The 22109-nt window shown below is 49.1% G+C and overlaps 2 protein-coding genes across 2 annotated transcripts in view; one reads left to right on the plus strand and one right to left on the minus strand.

Annotated features, from left to right (window-relative positions):
• The first annotated feature begins 989 nt into the window (after positions 1-989).
• Positions 990-17640, plus strand: rtv (QVR superfamily protein rtv). Its single transcript, XM_050184668.3, has 3 exons — positions 990-2544; positions 5837-5998; positions 16698-17640. The coding sequence occupies exons 1-3, from the start codon at positions 2445-2447 to the stop codon at positions 16913-16915; spliced, it is 480 nt and encodes a 159-aa protein (XP_050040625.1). The 5' UTR covers positions 990-2444; the 3' UTR covers positions 16916-17640.
• Positions 17641-17910: 270 nt separating this feature from the next.
• LOC126537554 (DNA damage-regulated autophagy modulator protein 1-like) overlaps positions 17911-22109 on the minus strand; it is an 18934-nt gene continuing 14735 nt past the window's right edge. The window contains exon 7 of the mRNA XM_050184664.3: positions 17911-20097. Coding sequence (XP_050040621.1) covers positions 19888-20097 — 210 coding nt within the window. The 3' untranslated portion in view covers positions 17911-19887. The remainder of the gene's footprint in view (positions 20098-22109) is intronic.

Here is a 22109-nt window from a genome sequence, read left to right on the forward strand (position 1 = left end):
CTCGCAACTGTAGGCGTGTTACTGCAGACGTCCATATGCAGATGTCATCCGCGTACATTGATAGCCTGACTGCAGTTGGCACGTGCTCAAGGAGAGCAATTAGTGTTAGATTAAATAACACAGGGCTAAGTACACCGCCTTGGGGGACGCCGCGGTAGCTATAATGTAGACAAGTATGGCCTTCTTCGGTGCTTACAAAAAAGGATCGCATGGATAAATAACTCCGTATCCACTTAAACATCCGACCACCCACTCCTACCTCTGCGAGAGCAGAGAGGATGGCTTCATGCGTAACGTTGTCATACGCCCCTTTAACGTCGAGGAATAAGGAAGCGCAGAGACGCTTACGGCATTTCTCATGTTGAATGTAGGTGACCAGGTCGACGACGTTATCGATCGATGATCGACCACGTCGGAAGCCCGCCATGGCATCTGGGTAGGTGTTGTGGTACTCCAAGTACCACTCCAGGTGTCCTAGGACCATCCTCTCCATTACTTTGCCCACACAGCTCGCCAACGCGATCGGGCGATATGATGAGAGTTCCAACGGCGGCTTGCCAGGCTTCAGCAGTGGAACAAGGCGACTTGTCTTCCAGGTTGTTGGTAGTGTGCCATCTCTCCAAGATTCATTGTACACTTCAAGGAGAACTCCTCTCGCTCGCTCACCCAGGTGACACAGAGCTCGATAGGAAATTCCGTCACGTCCTGGCGCTGATGTGCGGCTACACAAAGCTAATGCTGCCTTAAGTTCGTGGATTGAGAATGGTAGATCCATCCGGTGATCACGTGGTGGCGGACAGTTACTCGAAGGCGATGGAATGTTGGTAGCTGTGAGTTGGCCGGATAATCTGGCGCAGAAATCCTCTGCCACGTCAATCTCCGATCTCTTTTGAGAGAGGGCAAGCGCCTTGAATGGGAATCGCTGTACGGGAATCGCTGTACTCCACAGCAATTGTCAGTGCACCTTTCGGTCTGACAGCCTGCAAGTACAAAAGGCAAAGCATGCGCTTGCTCGAAGTGTCACTAAATTTGCCCGTCTGGCTGGGGTTTGACAGGGCTTAAAAGTCATATTTAATGTCCGTTTAAGACGTACCGCTATCGTCGGTGTCGCCAGGCACGCAAAGTTAAGCGCTCACAAAACATCCCCATCCATTTTCATCTTCACGGAGAACTTCCTTAATTTCAAGAGAGCCTGCCCCCTGCTGGCTAGTTGGTACACGGTCATTTAGAGGGAAACAGTACAAGTTTGCGCGGTTCCTGTTTCTCTTTTTTCTTTCTTATGGTTTTTTTTTTTTTTTTTTGACGCTCGCCTTTCGGCTAACCTGCCAATTCTCCACGTATGCCGTCTTTAACTCCCAACACACGTTCCTGCGCCAGCTATCCATGCAAGCTGAAACGATATCTTTTATTTATTTTGGCCCAAGCTATGAGCGTCTTATTTATTTATTTTCTTTACTTATGAAGCTCATATTCTACAATATGTAAATAGTTTTGTTCGGGCTACTTATACTCTCTCCATGATTTTCAGTTGCTCTAAGAAGCTTACATATATGAGGACTTCCCGTCTTATGACGAGTAGAAGTTTGTGGGTTCGATACGCAAAATGTTTTCTTTCGCGGTAACTAAATGCCATCGAACCAGCCTCTTCGCTGTTAGTTTTGATTTCGCTGCCACTGCCACGGAAGGAGCCCTGCAAAATTCGGGCACTGAAAACGAACATACCAACTTTTCTCGAGTAGACAGTTTTGAATAAGACATATTTCGTCAGACAACCTCACCGGCGCTTCCATAACCGTAGCAGATAGGTTCCTGCTTGTGGATGAGCGCATTCCTGGCCGACCAATTAGTCGGCCAATCAATTAGCGTCCTGCCGGCGACCGCGCGCGCGTTCAAGCCCCGCAACGCCCGATTTCTCTTTCCGGATCGTTCCGGTGGCGAAGTCAGGTCCTCGCGAAGGGGGTCAACCGCACCGTCACTGCGAAACACCCCGAGAGGTGTGCGAGGGTCCCTCCCTCTCTCCACTGCCAGGCCAGGCTGGGCCGCGGAGGAAAACCGGTCTTTCTTCTTCCACCACTGCCGCGCGCTCCGCACTGTGCCCTTCCAGGCCGCCGACGACGACGTGGAGGAACGAACGCCTTGGGCCTAACTGGAATCCGCGCCTCGCTTCCTAAGAAAAAAAAAGAACACCTGGTCTCCCCGCCGCGCTACCCCGCTTTCGTCTCAACTCGACCACAGACACATCGACCGACCGGCAACAAGTGACACGTGAGCAGCGGGTCGGGAGATCGCGGTGTGACGACCATGTTGACGTGAGAAGAGGCCTGTGCAGCAAAGCGAAGCTTCGCCCCGTAGTCCTGCAAGGAGCGAGGCAGCGCGACAAGGCGGTGTCAACGGACTGGCGCCACACGGTTCTGAGAGAAACGGCGAGGTCGTCGAACACGGCTATGTTCTCCTTCGGAGCCTCGAAGCGCCGACTAGGCCTCGCTTCGCTGTCACTGGCGGCACTGCTGGCCATGGTTCTGCTTCCATCGCTGGTCGAAGGCCGTGAGTACAACCGTGAATCGCACTGTTGCGGATCGCAATGCGCTTCGCGCACGCGTCATACGCGAGTGGCCCATCCAAGGTGTCCTTTCCGACCCTGGTGTATTAAACGTTCCAAATCGGCGCGTAAGTTACTGTATCGTAGCTGCGTTGCAGCAGGAGTACGAGCTCTTTAAAGGCCCCTATTCGGCGTCCGTGTAGTGTTGACGCAAACAGAAACTACAGTATGCGCGCGTCCGTCAGAAGTGGAGAGGGTGCAGTGATTTTCGGGATTCTCGCAACAGCGACGCTCCGTCAGCGAGGTTTCGTTTTGGCACATCGCTCGTAGGTTTCGTTCAGTGGTTCACTTCATGCAAGTACAGTGCTCGCCAAACCATCTTGTGCTATGTCGCGGCATATACGCACCATTGATACGCGTACGTGTCGTTTTACTGCGGCTTTAAATACGCGATTTGCCCATTCATTCACCTTTCCTCACCCATTCATTTGTCTATTGGAGTATTACGCTATAACTGCACACCTGGACATATTCAGAACAAAAGGAAAAGGAAAATGCATACGGCAAGCTTGTGTTCCCCATAAAATGCGTGGAGAAATTAGTACTTCTAATGTAACGTCACAACAAACTATGCTGAGAGACAGAGAGAGAGAGAGAGAGGAAAGGGGAAAGGCAGGGAGGTTAACCAGAGAAAAAGATCCGGTTGGCTACCCTACGCTGGGGATGCTGAAATTACGCCACTGATTAATAACGTGCGGAGGCTAAAAGAGAGAAAGAACGAATGCATATTTACGCCCCCAGCTCCCCTACCCCAGTGGTAAGTCGGAAAACTCAAGATAATGCTTTAATTACGTCAGGTTTGCGTAAATTGAGGGCCCAGTGCCTAGAACGCGGTGGTAAATGAACGCGTCCATTGGTTGGTAATCTACTGTTCCGGTGCGGTATAGTTTGCCACATAACAAAAAATACTGATAATTAAAAAAAAGAACACGAAGGAATCTGGCGGTTTTCTGTCTGAGTGACCTTCGAAGAGCAGCAAGAAAGTTGCCGCAAGTGCAAGCCTCGGCAATCTATAATTTGGTTGATTCCATACAAGGTCTAAGAGGCTGCTTTGGATGTAAAATACGCAGTGTTCAGGAGACACCACAATGCGGTTAACAGACTAGGACTTTGGATATTGATCGGTTAAGCTTACAATTAATCAATCAATGTTTTAATTATGTATAAATATTTTCATCGCGACTAATCGAGTTTAAACAGGACAAGACTACAGGGTCCAATATTCAGCAGGAATTACGACCTGGCAAAAAGAAGAATGCACAGTCCTCATTCGAAAATATGTTATTAATGCCTAGTTTGGTTAAAAGCGAGGAACTGCAGTAAGGTCTGCTACTTAAAACAAAGAGATCACGGCGCATAGCTGGGAATATTTAAATTAAAAGAGGTTTCGTGAGTGAGGCTTGACAATGCCAATGTTAGCAATAAACGAATGCGGTGTTCTCTTCCGGACTCCCGCCAGAGGTCGACCGTCAGATCACATCAAGTTAAAGGAATGAACAAGATGCACAAAGAAAACAGACACGGAAAGTAATTGTGTAGAAAAGCGAGTGCAAGGAGCCACACAACGACAAAAGGTGAGCGCCAACCGGCCAGCTGCCGACCAGGAAAAGGCACGACGCATGCGACCGGGTACAGCTATTTCCAGTGCTGAGCGTACCAACATCGGTATCTATCGATGCCTCGGCCTCCACGGCACTTTTTTACAGTTATGCGAATAAAAGCGCCGCTATAATTTCTGGCGCGAAGCATAGCTGGAGCAGTTCCAAGTGACCGTAAGCCGTCTTCGAGAACTTCCGTCTCTATATGAGCCGTTATCCTTGCTCGGCGGCTACTCAACCGGAATGACGCACAGCTCTCGCTGTAGCCTTCAGGCTCAAAAAAGTGCACCCTCTCTGCCGGCAATTCAATACACGCAGTGTGAATGGTTTCGTTATTTATAAAGACAAACGCTCGCTGTACGCCCTAAGCAGGGAAAGTAGGTCGTGGGCTGCCTTTTGTCAGGCCGTCCGGTGGCTATTGAAGTGCGGAACAAGCCCGGAGGCCCCGAAAGGTGTTTAAAAAGAGCCACTTTGGTTGCCTATAGATGAGTGCAATGAACACACTGGGACGTGTGCCGGCTGTCTATAGCAACGAGTCGCAATTATGACGTAGCAACGCGGGAACTTTAACTTCCAACTTTTGCGAGCACGTTGTTGGAACCTGTTCTAAATCCTTTGTCAGAAGTGTGCTGTAAGCCACGCCCCCTTATGAGCACCGCTCTATATTGTTCCCAAAGCAAAAGTGTCAAGAGGGGACTCTTCTCTCTCGTCCGGCTGAACTTGGAAAAGACGGAGTGTGACATAAGCTCCTACGCGCGACCCCGTCGCAGGTTTCGTGTCATGTGTATTGCGCGTAGTGTGCCTGTTATTGTGAGTGCACCCTTGTTCTGCTTGCTCGGCGAGACATGCGAGTACAATGAATAATCGGTGGAGGATGCAAAGCGAATAAGCTGTTTTCATTACTGTCTGATGTCAGGATGCTGTTGGAGGACAGCGCAATCGAAAGAAAGGTGCGCGACTAGCATATGTTGCGATTATTTTCTGTTGTTCAGTGTGCTACAAGAAACAATGCGCGCGAAAGCTGTGCCGATCAGAGAGCTGCGCTCCGCTAATTTTGTCGTTTACGTGGCTCTGTCAATACTTCTTTTGCGCAGGTAGAAAAGATCGAAATGAAGGATGCTGTTCCTCATGCGACATGCAAACTAGAAAGGGTACTGTTCAAACTAGCGACAAGCTAATGTTTCACCCACAGGCAATCTTGTAGCTCCAGTTTCTTATTAAATCTAGCATCTCTTCGCGTATGTGTGATCACCTTTCTACTTTCCTCCGCTTATTACATGCCAGACTTCTGAACAGGCTAACACCTCCTATTTTCATTAAGACCAGCGCCTCTCATGGATGTGCACCTCCAAGACCAAACTTGAAGCGCTCGAAAACTAGCCAAGAGCACAGTTTCTTTTTATGACAAACACTCGATCAAAAGCGATCGCATCACTTGTGTCATTTTGGTCATCTTGTGTCATTTATTTTGTATGTACTAAAATCTGTATCCACTCCTGCTATGTCCCGAAATAGAGACAGCAGTATTTGTAAATGAAAAAGAAATAAAGCTAGTTACTTCAAGCATGGTGGCCCTTGCTTGCTGATGGCGCCGCCGTGGGCTTCAAGCACTGAACCTTCTGCAACAACTGACTTACAGGTCGTACGTCGCACTGCTACGTGTGCCGCTCTAGGGGCCAGCTGGGCGACTGTCGGGACCCGTTCCCCTACAACGAGACCACGGTCGAAGGCGTTCGTGGGGTCGAGGCCTCGCCGTGCGCCTCCAAATGGTGCGGAAAGCTCGTCGAAGGACGGGACGAAGGTGAGTAGTATACTCGCCCTGGACTGTCTTAAATCTTGTCTCGCATTCACAGCTGTGGCGCGAACGTATATTGTCACGTGGTGGTGACGTAGAAGAACACAGTAGCAATACTGTGAACGAGAAAACTAACTTTTATTGGGCGAACTTGTGCCCACAAAACAGGCTACACTTATAGCACAACGAAAGCGGCGAACACAGTCGGCGATCGTCGGAAATCTGATCAGCGGGTCAAGCGCGTCGGCTTTTATACAGGATCGTCGAATGTTCCAGACTAATCGTTGGGACCCGCGTGCCTTCCACAAAGTTCTACACCATTCGAGTCAGGCGAATAAATCAGATAACAGAAGGTTCGTCGACAACAGACTGTGGATAGAAGCATCGATAACTTTCCAGAAACTTCGGATACATGCAAGCGCGTCCCGCGCTGTGCGATAAGATTTGTTAGGCGGCGAAACGTGGTCGCCCGATAAATATAAGTACACGTGTCAATACCCCCCTCTTAAAAAGCATCGTCCCGATGCTACAAATATAAGAGAGCGACACACAAAAGGACACTTATTAAGCATAAGTAACAAAACAACGAAAAGAAATCAAGTCTAAAAGTCAGTTACGCGAAGTCCCAAAGTTCGTCAACGCTGGTGGTACGGCTTGAGTCGCACAACGTGGACAATTTCAGGTCGTGAGCGACGCCGCTGTGACAGCGAAATGCCGTCTGGCACGACCTCATAGTCCAGTACGCCAATACGTCGGATGATCTTGTACGGTCCGAAATAGCGACGCAAGAGCTTCTCGCTCAGTCCTCGTCGGCGTATAGGGGACCAAACCCAAACACGGTCACCGGGCTGGTACTCGATAAAGCGTCGTCGGAGGTTGTAGCGTCGGCTGTCGGTCCTCTGCTGGCTCTTGATCCGGAGGCGGGCGAGCTGTCGGGCTTCTTCGGCGCGCTGGAGATAGCTAGCGACGTCAACATTCTCTTCGTCAATGACGTGGGGCAGCATGGCGTCGAGCGTGGTCGTCGGGTTCCTGCCGTAAACCAGCTTAAACGGCGTGATCTGTGTTGTTTCTTGCACCGCCGTGTTGTAAGCGAAGGTTACATACGGCAGGACCGCGTCCCACGTCTTGTGCTCAACGTCGACGTACATCGCTAGCATGTCGGCGAGGGTCTTATTCAGGCGCTCCGTGAGACCATTAGTTTGCGGATGGTAGGCAGTTGTCCTCCTGTGGCTTGTCTGGCTATATTGCAGAATGGCTTGGGTGAGCTCTGCTGTAAAAGCCGTTCCTCTGTCGGTGATGAGGACTTCTGGGGCGCCATGTCGCAGCAGGATGTTCTCGACGAAAAATTTCGCCACCTCGGCTGCGCTGCCTTTCGGTAGAGCTTTTGTTTCAGCGAATCGGGTGAGATAGTCCGTCGCTACGACGATCCACTTATTCCCGGATGTTGACGTCGGAAACGGCCCCAACAAATCCATCCCAATCTGCTCGAATGGTCGACGAGGAGGTTCAATCGGCTGTAGTAACCCTGCTGGCCTTGTCGGTGGTGTCTTGCGTCGTTGACAGTCTCGGCATGTCTTGACGTAACGGGCGACGTCGGCGGTAAGACGCGGCCAGTAATACCTTTCATGTATCCTCGACAGCGTCCGGGAGAATCCGAGGTGCCCAGCAGTGGGATCGTCGTGTAAGGCGTGGAGTACTTCTGGACGCAGCGCCGACGGAACAACAAGAAGGTAGTTGGCGCGGACTGGTGAAAAGTTTTTCTTCACGAGTAGGTTGTTTTGAAGCGTGAACGAAGATAATCCACGCTTAAATGCCCTAGGGACAACGTCGGTGTGCCCTTCCAAATACTCGACAAGGGCTTTAAGCTCCGGGTCCCCTCGTTGTTGATCAGCGAAGTCTTCCGCGCTTATTATTCCAAGGAAGGCGTCGTCGTCCTCGTTATCTTGCGGCGGCGGGTCAATGGGGGCGCGTGATAGGCAATCGGCATCTGAGTGTTTTCGACCGGACTTGTATGTTACAGTGATGTCGTATTCTTGTAGTCTGAGGCTCCACCATGCCAGCCGTCCTGAAGGGTCCTTTAAGTTAGCTAGCCAACACAACGCGTGATGATCGCTGACCACCTTGAATGGCCTGCCATATAGGTAAGGGCGAAATTTCGCTGTAGCCCAAACGATGGCTAGGCATTCCTTTTCCGTTGTGGAATAATTGCCTTCCGCTTTTGACAACGACCGGCTAGCGTAAGCTATCACGTGTTCATGTCCATCTTTTCTCTGGACTAGGACGGCACCGAGGCCTAGGCTACTGGCGTCAGTGTGGATTTCGGTATCGGCGAGCTCGTCGAAGTGCGCAAGTACGGGCGGCGACTGCATGCGTCGTTTGAGTTCTTCAAATGCGTCGGCCTGCGGCGTTTCCCACTTGAACTCGATGTCACATTTAGTTAGCTGTGTCAGCGGCTCAGCGATGCGTGAAAAGTCCTTGACAAATCGCCTGTAGTAGGCACACATGCCAAGAAATCTACGCACTGCCTTTTTGTCGGTGGGCTGCGGGAACTTTGCGATGGCAGCTGTCTTCTGCGGGTCGGGGCGGACTCCAGACTTGCTGATGACGTGGCCTAGGAACAGAAGCTCATCGTAGGCGAAGCGGCACTTTTCTGGCTTCAGAGTGAGCCCTGATGACTTGATGGCCTCGAGTACTGTTGCGAGCCGCCTAAGGTGTTCGTCGAAATTTTCGGCGAAGACAACGACGTCGTCCAAGTAAACGAGACAGGTCTGCCACTTCAATCCTGCTAAAACCGTGTCCATCACGCGCTGGAACGTTGCAGGCGCCGAGCACAGTCCAAATGGCATAACCTTGAACTCGTAGAGGCCGTCTGGGGTGATGAAGGCGGTCTTTTCGCGATCTCTTTCGTCGACTTCAATTTGCCAATAGCCAGACTTGAGGTCCATCGACGAGAAGTATTTAGCGTTGCAGAGCCGATCTAATGCGTCGTCTATCCGTGGGAGGGGGTATACATCCTTCTTCGTGATCTTGTTCAGTCGACGATAATCGACACAGAAACGTAGGGTTCCGTCCTTTTTCTTTACCAGGACAACAGGGGATGCCCACGGGCTTTTCGACGGCTGGATGATGTCGTCGCGCAGCATTTCGTCGACTTGTTCTCTTATAGCTTCACGTTCCCGCGTCGAAACTCGGTAAGGGCTCTGGCGTAGTGGTCGAGCGCATTCTTCGGTTATTATGCGATGCTTTGCGACTGGTGTTTGTCGTATCCTCGATGACGTCGAAAAGCAGCCTTTGTATCGTCGAAGCAGACTTCTGAGCTGTTGCTGCTTAATCACGGGGAGACTTGGACTTATGTCGAAGTATGGCTCGGGAACTACGGTTGTCGGGGTAGATTCGATAGAATCCGAGAGGACAAAGGCATGGCTGGTTTCCACAATTTCCTCGATGTATGCGATCGTCGTGCCCTTGTTGATGTGCTTGAACTCCTTGCTGAAGTTTGTCAGCAACACTTTCGTGTTTCCTCCGTGCAGTCGAGCGATCCCTCTTGCGACGCAAATTTCACGGTCGAGCAGTAGACGTTGGTCGCCTTCGATGACGCCTTCTACGTCAGCGGGTGTTTCGGTGCCGACCGAAATAACAATGCTGGAGCGAGGCGGGATGCTCACTTGATCTTCAAGCACACTCAAGGCGTGGTGACTACGAGGGCTCTCCGGCGGTATTGCATGATCTTCCGACAGCGTTATTGACTTCGACTTCAGGTCGATGACTGCGCCGTGTTGGTTGAGGAAGTCCATGCCGAGAATGACGTCTCGTGAACACTGTTGGAGGATAACGAAGGTGACAGGGTAAGTCCGGTCGTGAATGGTAATTCTTGCCGTGCACATTCCTGTCGGCGTAATCAGGTGTCCTCCAGCGGTCCGAATTTGAGGGCCTTCCCATTCAGTCTTAACCTTCTTCAACTGGACGGCGATGTGTCCACTCATTACGGAGTAATCGGCCCCTGTGTCGACTAAGGCAGTGACTGCGTGGCCGTCGAGAAGCACGTCGAGGTCGGTGGTTCTTTGTCTGGCGTTGCAGTTGGGTCTTGGCGTCGGATCACGGCTGCGTCGTGTTGATCTGAAGCTGGAACGTCGCGTCGTCAAGTCGTCTTTCGTCGGTGTAGTCTTGGCTTCCAGACTTCGTCGGGACGGCGGCGTGTCGTTATGTCGTCGAGATGGTCTCTTCGTCGTCTTCGTCGGCGGCGGAGGATCTTCGTCAGTTCGACGAACAGCAACCGCACCTCCATCGGTTGCTGCTTTTAGTTTTCCGGGTATGGGCTTGCAGAGCGGCCCCGGGCTGGGCCAGTGTATGGACGGCGCTGCGGCGACAGGTAGCGGCCTGGTGACGGCGAACGGGACGGTCGTCGAGAGTTCCACTGAGTGCTGGCTAGGTAATCGGCAATGTCACGTGGGCGCTCCCCAAGCTGTGGACGCGGCGCGTTGACGGCGAACCCTCTCAGTCCCATGTCGCGGTATGGGCATCGGCGGTACACATGGCCGGCTTCTCCGCAGTGATAGCAGAGCGGGCGGTGGTCGGGGGCTCGCCAAATGTCCGTCTTCCTCGCATAGGTGCGCTGGGCGACGGGTGGGCGCGCTGGCGGCGGACGACGGAATTGCGGTGTTGCAGGACCTTGGCGCGGTCGCGCAGGGGGGCCTTGACGGCGGGCGACGACGGCGGCGTAGGTCATTGCTTCCGGCTGCGGTGGTTCTGGTAGCACCTCAGCAACTCCAAGGGATCGTTGCACCTCTTCTTTCACGATGTCGGCGATAGAGGCCACTTGAGGCTGCGACGAAGGCAAGACCTTGCGCAGTTCTTCGCGCACAATGGCCCTGATGGTCTCGCGCAGATCGTCCGTGGCCAGTGATTGAACTCCGGCGTAGTTCGTCGAGTTTGTGCGGCGGTCGAATTGCCGGTTTCGGATCTCGAGTGTCTTCTCGATGCTGGTGGCCTCGCGAAGAAACTCGTCCACGGTCTTCGGTGGGCTTCGTACCATTCCGGCAAAAAGTTCCTCCTTCACACCACGCATCAGCAGGCGGACTTTCTTCTCCTCGGGCATTTCAGGGTCGGCGTGGCGGAAGAGACGGCTCATTTCTTCCGTGTAGATCGCGGTCGTCTCATTAGGTAGCTGCACCCGGGTTTCTAATAGCGCTTGGGCTCGTTCTCGGCGTACGACGCTTGCGAACGTCTGCAGGAAGCCGCTTCGGAAAAGTTCCCAGGTCGTTAAGGTGGCTTCTCGGTTCTCGAACCACGTCCTGGCCGCGTCTTCCAAAGCGAAGAAGACATATCGCAGTTTGTCGTCGCTGTTCCAGTTGTTAAAGGTAGCAACTCTCTCGTACGTCTCGAGCCAGCTTTCCGGGTCCTCGAAAGTTGAACCGCGGAACGTCGGAGGCTCCCTGGGCTGCTGCAGCACGACGGGTGACGCTGGGGCTGCCATTGGGGTTGACGTGGTGGCCATCTTCCTAGTCGTCTCAGGCAAAAGTCCGTGCTCCGGGGGCAGTCCTTGCAGCCTGCGGCTACCTCGCTGGTTCTTGGCGACGTTGGTGTCTTCCGAGTGAGGGCTTGGGTCACGGCTTTGTGGGGGCGTCCGGTACATGAACGCAAAGCACCTCCACCAGATGTCACGTGGTGGTGACGTAGAAGAACACAGTAGCAATACTGTGAACGAGAAAACTAACTTTTATTGGGCGAACTTGTGCCCACAAAACAGGCTACACTTATAGCACAACGAAAGCGGCGAACACAGTCGGCGATCGTCGGAAATCTGATCAGCGGGTCAAGCGCGTCGGCTTTTATACAGGATCGTCGAATGTTCCAGACTAATCGTTGGGACCCGCGTGCCTTCCACAAAGTTCTACACCATTCGAGTCAGGCGAATAAATCAGATAACAGAAGGTTCGTCGACAACAGACTGTGGATAGAAGCATCGATAACTTTCCAGAAACTTCGGATACATGCAAGCGCGTCCCGCGCTGTGCGATAAGATTTGTTAGGCGGCGAAACGTGGTCGCCCGATAAATATAAGTACACGTGTCAATATTGACGAAGAATACTATAATACAAGGGCAAAGTTGAACTCGATTGCGCTGCGCATGCAATAAAGGTGTTTCATTTAGACCCTAGGGCACAGTACGATGGTCCCGCCGATTTCCTCGCATGCATGAAAACCAGTACGATCAACATCATTCTGCGAATAGTTAGCCAGCCAAGACGCATATGACACCTACCAACGAGAGGCCCTCATTATGAATATTCCATATTCCATGAAAGAGAGAAAAGAAACTGTCGTTTACAAACCGTAGTATGGTTGGCTCGTGGCCGCGGATGCTTAGTGGGAAAAGACTCTAATCAGCGACTCCAGTTGCTCGGGCACCTTATCTTCATGGGCAGACTTCGAGCACACTGACTCGTAAAAGCAAGCTTAATAGGTACAGCGTAACCTGCAAATTGAACACTAGAACTTAGCGCCACTCTTAGAGGACATGACACGCGAAGACGCGTACTTTGTGTGTGTCCTTCCTTTCGTATGTCCCATTTAAAGCAGAAGAAGAAAGCGTAGTAGTTACCACAGTGCAATTGCGGGATCCGAACTAGCCACTCTTCACGCCTCTGTGGAATATATTGGAAAAGAGTCACCTTGCAAATGAGAAATATTCTGCAATCCCACAAAGCATGGGAAGTTGATGCCATGGATATTACGACCAATTAGTATCCGAAATCAGCGAAATTTGTAATTGCGTTGCTGCTGAGAACATGACCTATTCTTTCAGCGGCGTTGGTAACGACTTCGCCGACGACACCGCACCAAGTGCCCCATGCTGAAGCGCAGACCCTCCTTAAACCATTATATATGGAGTGGATGCTGCAAAAGAGCATCGCCATCTTGAATCCTTTGAGTAATTCGCAGAACTCCAACCGGTACTTACACAGCCACGATCCATCAGTGCAATAGCATGTTACCACCAAAGCTCACACGATGTGATGCAACAGAGCTGTGTAAGCTGTAGGTAGAAGTAGTCTCGACTAATTGATAAACCTATTGCATTAGAATGGCTAACTCACCGAGGTGCGCTCCGTGCAGTTGTAGACTGTCGACGATCACCTCCTCTGCCACTGCTCCCATTACGACAAACAACGCCAAACTCTATAGCGTGCCTTGAACAGTTTGGACAATCGGCCTTTTACTGGTTCAAAGGTCATGGAAGCCTGGCGTTACAGGTCATTAGCCCAGAAAGCCACGCACGCACTTCTATACTGCTCTTCAAGGCGAGAGACTTGATGGCTCGACGGTACACACGCTATGCCTTGTCTGGTAGGCGTGATTGTTCTGAACTCATTTGTTCTTTCACTTCTCCTCCCCTCATGCAGGGTAGAAAAGTGGTCAAAGCCTAGTTATCCTGCTTGCTTTTCTTACCTCTGCATAAAAACATCCCGCCTGCTCTGGCATATGTAATCGAGATGTAGAGTTTAGCTTGACCATTAACTGCCCACTTGTCACCTCTCTTTAGATGCATAGCTCTGGCATCAGATGGTTCACCGGCGCTTATATAGTAGCAACGCTAGAACATTATCCGAGTACGAAGACCCAGCCCTAAAGAAACACCGATGTTCTCTAAAATTTTTCTGTGGCTGTGCTCGATCATGGTGTGCAGGTCTCTTTATTAGTCCAGTGAATAACCATGTTGAACTTCCTGCAGGCGCGAAGAATTCGGCATGGACGAGAGCTTCACAGATATATAATGTTTCCCGCCAAGGACAATGGTGCCATGTAAGAAAATTCCCGAAACATTCCGATTCGATACAGCGTCAGGTCATCTACCCACCATCACTAACCTCTCCATATTACAGCGATAGTTATAGCTTCTCGTAAGGGTAATGATCTCCAATGACACACACAGTATACACCATAGGAACGCCAGTTGTCAGGGGGTGAGTGGGAGGAGCAACATTGAATAAAGGGGGAACACCATTGGAGTTCTTTCGCAAAAAAAAAAAAAAAAAAAGAAACCGCTCTCGTTACGAAAGAAAGAAGGAATCTGAATCTAATTTACTTCGCGTTTGTATCACTGGCATCATAATAAACATACAAGTACTACGTCCAATTTTGCCTAACCATTAAATACACAAAACAATACCTGTCAGCTTAAATTAATATGCACACATAATTATAGCCGTTTATTGATACACAACGCATACACTACTGCCTACGAAATTTTCACTTGTGACAGATCTGTGTGTGGGTGGGAGGGAGTCTAAACGGTCTAGTTTCAACCGCTGGGGGTTTATTTACGTTCGCTTAATCTAACCGCACGCAAAGGTCCCTGCGTTCCACTACTGTGGAAACGCGGTCGCACCAACCTGGTATCAATGTGGGTATTTTGTGCTGAACGAAAGATTAGAGCGCCAAAAAAAAAGGGGGGGGCAGGGGGGAAGCAGATTGGACGTACCAAAGTTTTCAGTTCATGTAGCAAACACCGGAACCCCCATATATCGTATGTATAATCAGGCACGTGAGGATAAAACTGAAGTCTCTCGCAAAGCAAACTATAGCTGCTTTAGTTTTTGAGAGTAAGCTATAGCGCGAGAACTGACGTTGCGTCTTTCGCAGTTAAGAGCGCTCAGTCGTGGTCCACGTACGGCCCGGCGCGAATCAGGCCCGACACATATAGTGTCATACTGAGAATATTAGATGAAAAATCTGGCATTTGCGTCTTTGTGCGCCTTAAATAACTCGGTATGGCTGCTCACAGCAGACATAATTGCTCACTTTTCGTCATTCTGGTTCCAAATGACTTCGTGGAATATTATCCTTACTGACGCTCTCTATCTCCTCACAATTTTTCCATTGCACCGATATGTCTCATTCTGCCTCTAATTCTACCATTCAATGTTTTCGGAGCGTTACAAATTTAACCGCTTGGCATAGTACTAATTAAATGTAGCGATTATACTTAGAAGCCATCATTTATGTAACCTATTTATGCATAGGAAATCGCGCAATGTAACGAATAATTGACAAATATAAAACCTGCATATTCAAGTTAGACGTTTCGAGGCTAGCACGTTAGACAAGTGAACCACAAGGAACAATGACCGAAGCTGCCAAGTCTTTTAAATTACGAACAAATCCGTGCCAAACTGTACAAAAAGCCATGCGTTACTCACGATTTCCATGATGGCTGAAGAATTGCCAAGGCAGAGTTCCCTCTGGCAGTTTCCATATTTATCTCTACGTCTTCGCATAACTTGTTGGTGGACTGCTTTTGACTTTTCTACCTCGTTTACTCGTCTACACCGTTTCGTGCTTAGGTGCTTAGCATGCAACGCTGTGGCGGCTACACAAGAAGTTCGGTCGCTAAAACGTATCATTTCGCGCGTTTCATCTGTCCTTCTCTGTGCGCCAACGGCGTTTGCTCGCGTGACCATGTACATGTGAGGCTGCCATGACGGGTGGAAAGTAAAGCCCGAAAACAATAACAACGAGAAGAAAATTTATCTAAAACAACGTATTAGCAGTCGTACAAATAGTTTGTTCCTTTTTAAGGATTACCTTCCTTTTTTTTTCACTTAATACTGAATCTAAATAGAGGACACTTTCACCTATATAATTGCTGCAAGAACGCCGAACTATTTTTCGGTGCGAACGCAGCAACTGCGGAAATGTTCTTTGTACTCGCGGACAACTTTTTGTGGAAGCGAAGGAAAAGCTACAAAGGCAAAGTGCGCACGGGTGAGAGCTCTTCTAAAAAAAAAAAAAAAAAATCACCGAGATTTTCATCCGTGTTAGATCAATATTGGAAAGAGAAAGCAAGTACTTTGTTTACAATAGCAAACTAAGACAAAGCACAGCACTGAGTGTCAAATGTGACCTTATGTTCCTTCTTTTCTATTTCGCGTCTCAGTAGATGCAAAACTGTCTCACGTGCAAGCGGCGCCGAATCAGTATCTGCTCCATGAAATCAAAATCCCTGTCAGACACTGCCGGACTACTTGGCGCGGTAACACATCTACAGAAGCACCATCCCTGTATCTTTTCCTTCAGTGCCACAGAAAGTTGTCCGCAAGCACAGGCTCTACAGCATTGCACGCAATGTATAAAAACGGAGTATATATACGCTCACAAAATAAATAAATAATGCCGTATTGAAAAGTTCCATTTCAATCACCTAATGTTCTTAACCTGCGCAGAAATTAACGCTTCATAGCCACCTGCAGAACGCAGCCGTCAAGGCTGAAAATTAAAACCCACGACCTTTTCCTCGGAACAGCAAAACGTCGTGACCCAAGAGCCGCCGCGGCCCGCGCTTACACAGCTGCAACCATCGCAGTCGCACGTTGGCTAACAGTGCAGTACCGTGCCACCGCAATGACGTAACCGTATGGTGTAACCCTGTGACATAACCTTGTATGCTGTATATCCTACAGTGGCGTCACATCAACTCGCGCTTTCACAAGTATAAAACTACAAAAGCCGCGGTCCCAGAAGGCCGTGATCGGCGGGGATGAAGTTCGCCGTGGCACAAGACTGACGAAATTCCTCAAATTAAACGCTCTTTATGAGAACCTGCGCGCGTGACAGCAGGTCACGATGCACTTCAGCCGTGTCGAACCAGTAAAAAATATGCATTGTCCCCTCTCCCCTCACTTTCTTTTTTCTTGTTCTTTGCAGACTTCGACCTTGCCACCGAGCGGATGTGCTTGCAGCGACCCCCAGACGATCTGGAGGAGAGGTGCGCCGAGACTCTGTACCAAAACAGACGCGTCTACATGTGCTTCTGCCGGGGAGATCTGTGCAACGGGGCCCACAGGACTACGGCCGCGGGCTCTGCAGCCGTCGTCTTTGCCCTCGCATCGGCTTGGGCAATTCGCTGCGCGCTGCAGTTGTGACGAGAGCAGCCGTTAGAAGAGTGCAAGCACTTCAGGCTGGTCAACATAACCGGGACGAAGTATTTATAATGTTAAGCATCACAAAAACGTTTAAAGCATGCGGACGTCGTGTACAAGCATCGTTCACTTTCCCGTTAACGCGGTGCTAACATCTCGCGTGTAAAAACGTGTTTAAGTCGTCGCACATTTCGGGCCTCGTGAGAAGGCCTTGCATGGCTGGCGCTGTGCGAACTTGTGTCAATGCACCTAATAGACAAAAAGACAGCGCATCTTTATTTTTCGTACATTCGCAAGCATTTGCCGCACAAACATTTCAGTGTACCCTTCCGTGCAGAGCAACACTACAATTACATACAATCAAGACATAACAAATCAAGCAATGTGACAAACTTACCTTACTTTTCCGTGACAGGAGTAGAACACAGCGTTTCAATGTTTGAAGATAACACGTCCTCTTCTACGTCGCGATTGCAAAGAATATGTAACTCATTTTATGCGTATATCACTACTTGCGAACTACTCAGTGTCACTATATGTAATATCTGTTGCGTCAGAGCTCCAGAAAGTTCAATGATGCTCAGGACTTACCAGCGCGACTGCTCTACTGCAGTCAGTCACTGCCATCAATTCTTTAGGTTGAGAAACCTTCGTTAATACGTTTGTTGTTTTATATTATGACCGACTCTTGTTGTGAACTGTGAAAGATTAAAATGTTTGTTGTAAAAGTCTAGTGTCATCACTAACGTATAGAAATTGGCACCAAGATTTGGTTTCAAACACAACATCTTATTGGGCCCTGGCCAGGCCAGTTTTAATTATTTAGCTACTGTAGGGCAGTTTTATTACCCAATCCAGAGATAATGAAATGAGAGACATCTAATTTGTGGAGGTTCCATAAAGCATTATTTTACAGCAGGACTCATAACAAGCCTGCACTGTCCGCTAGTGTGCCTGCAAAAGTGTACACAGTCCCTTGAAGCAATCGCTATCAAAACTGAAATTGCACGTGTTTAATGCAACAAATACATAAAGATAAACAGATTTGTGATCTCGTCTCAATTTACGACAGATAAAGGCTCTGAAGAAACAAACAGTCGTCACGCGTACAAATGTGTATTTCAAAAAACACGCTCACAAGTGGTTTCATAACAGTAATCACTTGTTTAGTTACTGCAAGTCTATCTACACTTGAAAAAAGAAAAAAAAAGACTTCACATGCGGGCTTAAGTGAGAAGAGAACTCAGCCAACAAAATCCAATGTCATTATCGACAGTATGATGTTTTATAGTATTTCCTATACAAAAATCATAATTCGCCTGTTCTCTAAATCAAGTCATAAAATTTGCGATACTCAGACTTATGAATGCACTTAGTTTCAATCTATCTTTTTCATAATCCTGTTGCGAAAGAATAATTTTGAGTTAAGTGCATTGTAAGCAATTCGAGCCATACGCTGGTTCAGCTTATTTTGTAGTTTGTAAGTAAACTACTCGCCTTTAACGGCACGATTTTGTTGTCGGGTTTGTCAGAACTCATCGCTACAGTTCTTCGCTCACGTTAAACAATAACGGCACCCGCCCGCCGAACACGCATGAAAACGAATTTTTAATGAAGAGAAGGGAGTTGGTATCACCCAGCAGAACACATCGCCCAAGCTCCAGATTCAAAAACAAACTTCTTTATATGCCCCTTGTCCAAAATAGCTACGAACGCTTGCTGGTATGTCAACGCTTTCGATTAAATTAGGTGTATGAGAGGAAAGTTAATGCCCGAGTTTTACTGACCCAGATTGTCTCATTGATGCGTTCGACTTATAAGAGTACGAATGAGCGTATAGAGAATGTCGAAAGAAAAAAACTCAACTGAAAGATTCATCTAAACACCGGTGCGAACTTGCACAGCATATTGGTGTGCAACAGACCTACATAGACGCGAGGACACGCCGACACGCGGATGTTTTTATCACGCATACATTCGTTAGCGTTTATGGAGCCTCCATCTCGGCGCGTCTTTAATTTATCGCATTCCTACAATATTCCCAGTGCGCCGTTTTCATTGTCACAGTTTTTGCTCGGTAGCATCGTGCGGTTCTTCTTAGCCACCTGAAAACTGCGCACTGGTAGAGACGTAGGCCTACCCATCAGATTCCTAAATGTGTTCGAGATGCCAAAGAGGCCGAACCGACAGCCACATTGCAACGTATTTCTAGCGTATTTTTGGGGTCCGTGACGCGCTTCATGTAGACATATGCTGATGAGAGTGGTAGTACACAAGCAATTCGGCGACGACCGCAACTAGCGCAAGCTTGAGACGCCGGTTCTGGCTGACGCAGCAATGACAATACGCCAATATCTTCAGTAGCGATAGCATTCATTAACTTAATCCTGCTTCCTTTGGCCCATCGCGCTTGTGGGGAAAGGAAGCTGTCACGAATCCAGCCAAGGAAAGCAATTGCTGTTCTGGCGATGACAAGTTGCCTTCTCAAGACTTTGGCACCGGGCTTTCCTTATTTGCCCACAGTTGGTCCTCCGTAAGTGTGCTACACAAATCATCAAACACACGAAACCTATTTCCGGCGTATTTTTGGCGCCCAGACGCCTCGACTGTATTCCACGGCGCGCCATGCCGACGGTGCATGCATTCCCGGCACAAATGCGCCCCGTGAAAATTTCATGGCGCTTTTAAGTTATCTTACGCAACGCCTTTCAAGCTCTCAATACAGCGAATGCATCCCGTGCGCGAAATAAGCGCGGCCACATGGCGTCGAAAACACGCCGGAAATACGCATCATGTAGTTGCTACAACATGGTGCTTCTACTGCTGTTCCCAGGCCACCGGTCGGTCAGTGGCCTGGGATATAGTATATGGGAAATTAAGGCACATCCGTGCGTTTCACCAGTCTTCAGAAAGATGGTCAGCGAATTGTTCGAGAGCGCCACCCTATAAACCGCGTTTGCTAAAGCGGACTGGCGTCACGTCTCGTGGGCCCGGAGGTACGTCGTCTCGGACATGTAGGGCGACTTGCGGAATATCGGCTCGTCGTCCAGATGCTCGACCAGCAGGTCGGCCTTGATCTCGAGCGTCACTTTGTGGAACTCCCGGACGAAGGTGAAAAAGAAGAGGACCAAGCACAGACCGAGGATCCACTCGAAGGCGGCCGCGCCGACGAGAAGACCGAAACCCTGTGGGAAGAAAAGCAAACGCATGAGGAAAAAAACAAAACGATGACGTGGATGGAAAATGACCTTTAGGGTTATGTAGTGAAAACTCCACTGTGGTCAAAAAAGTTCGGTAATAATCAGGCACAGTGGCGCGTAACTCGTGCCTACAGCAAAGGTTCGCATTTTTGAAAGAAACGCCATTTATCCGTCCAGTCAAGTTTAACGCCGCACAAAATTAATAGGGCGTCGGAATGAAATACACACCGGATTGAAGTAGCTAATTAAGCTAGTCAACGCGAAAGCTAGCTGCTGACTGTGCATTTACGTAAGGCCTTGTCATGATATGCAGGCTGTTTTTTAAAAGCGTAACAGTTTGACAAACCCCCGTGAGCAAGCAAAAAATGCAATGGCGCATGCCAACGTCAGACAGAGGCTACAAGTGCTCTGCAAAGTGAAGCGAACAGTGCAAAGATTCATTGAAATGCCCCATACAACACACAGAATTAACAGCATACGTTTCATAAGCAAGCCCAAAGCAAGCATCCGAACCATCAATAAAGCATTGCATACCTCCCCCCAGCAAATGTAGTAGTTGTTTTGCAACAGCGCGGATAAATTAAACTTAACACCAAAGGTCGTGGGTTCGACTCCCCCCAAAGGTCGAGGGTTCGAGTGTCTTAATTAACTCTGTCGTAATTAATTGTCGCTAACTCTGCATTAATTAACATCAATAGTTGTGGGTTAGAGTGCCGCAGTGAACTCTCTTAATTAAACCTGCCTTATCATGTTCGCTATCGAACATGACAAGCGAACGACCGGTGAGGGTTGATAAAGGTTAATACTGGTCTGACCAAGTTCCATAACATTTATAATGGTACCGGGCTGCGTGGAGGTGAGCGAGTTGCACAATGCTTACGTGTATTCAGACAACTACTAAAAGAGTTTCGGCATGAATTTCTTTAGTTTTAATACATACTGTTTATAAAAATTAAAGGGACCCTGAAACGATTTTGGCGATTTTCTACAAACGTACTGAGTCGTTAGAGTAGGTCCTTCTGATCATTAATTGACACATCTAAGTGCTCTGCGTAAAGCGTGTAATTTATTATAAGGTTTTAAAAATGCACATCGCTGTCGATCGCAGCGCACTGCTCGGCGGAATTTTAAGCCGCCCCTACCCATATGATGCAAATAACCCATATGACGTCACGTGGGCGAGCTATCTGATTGGCTGACCAGTGCGCGTGATCGATAATTTCTCCAACTTTATGGTAAACAAATGATCTTCGTAATAGTTGGAATGTTAGTTAATTTGTTTTTATAAAGAGAAAGTAGCAGAAAGAGAATGCACAAGAACAATTTTTCAGTACACTTAAGCACTTCCGGCACACAGCAAGTGTCGTCTGCTTGTGTTACAACGAACTCCATTTTGACGAGAGCTCCGCGGTCAGAGCACTATGATTCGACTTTGTTGCCTTGTGGACTGCAAACGTAGTGACTGGCAATATGTCAAGCTGCGACATCGTGTCCCTCTGCAGGGCAGCGTACGAGCGAACTGGCTGCTGCGCATCGGACTACCGCTATCCGATCGGCGCCAGGATTTGCGCGTTTGTGGCCGTCACTTTACACCGGAAGATTACTAACGCACTAGCGTTTCGCGAGTACCATATTAGGGCAAACCTAAGCGCAAGGTATATAGCGCAAGGGGACAGGGTCTGGCCGCTTGACTGTGCCGTAACGGGATGAGCCGAGATGAGCAGAAGGGCAAATGTGAATGGTCTGCACGGTGCAGCCACCTGGTGGCATAGAGCTCAACCATACACAGTAGCAGCAACGAAGCGTATTCTTTTTTGCTGCTGGTGCGTATTTTTCGCAGGAGTGTAATCATCAACACATTGTTTTTATAAATGTTTAAAATGTTTTACACTTGGTTAGAGCAATATTAGCGCTGTGTTTGGCTGGTTAAGCGCTGCGCCAAGAAGTGTCTGGACCGTGCAGACCGATCAGGCCGCTCACGTACGTCTGCGCCAAAG

Source organism: Dermacentor andersoni, chromosome 4 (assembly GCF_023375885.2).
Source record: "Dermacentor andersoni chromosome 4, qqDerAnde1_hic_scaffold, whole genome shotgun sequence".
In the NCBI taxonomy this organism is placed as follows: Eukaryota; Metazoa; Arthropoda; class Arachnida; order Ixodida; family Ixodidae; genus Dermacentor; species Dermacentor andersoni.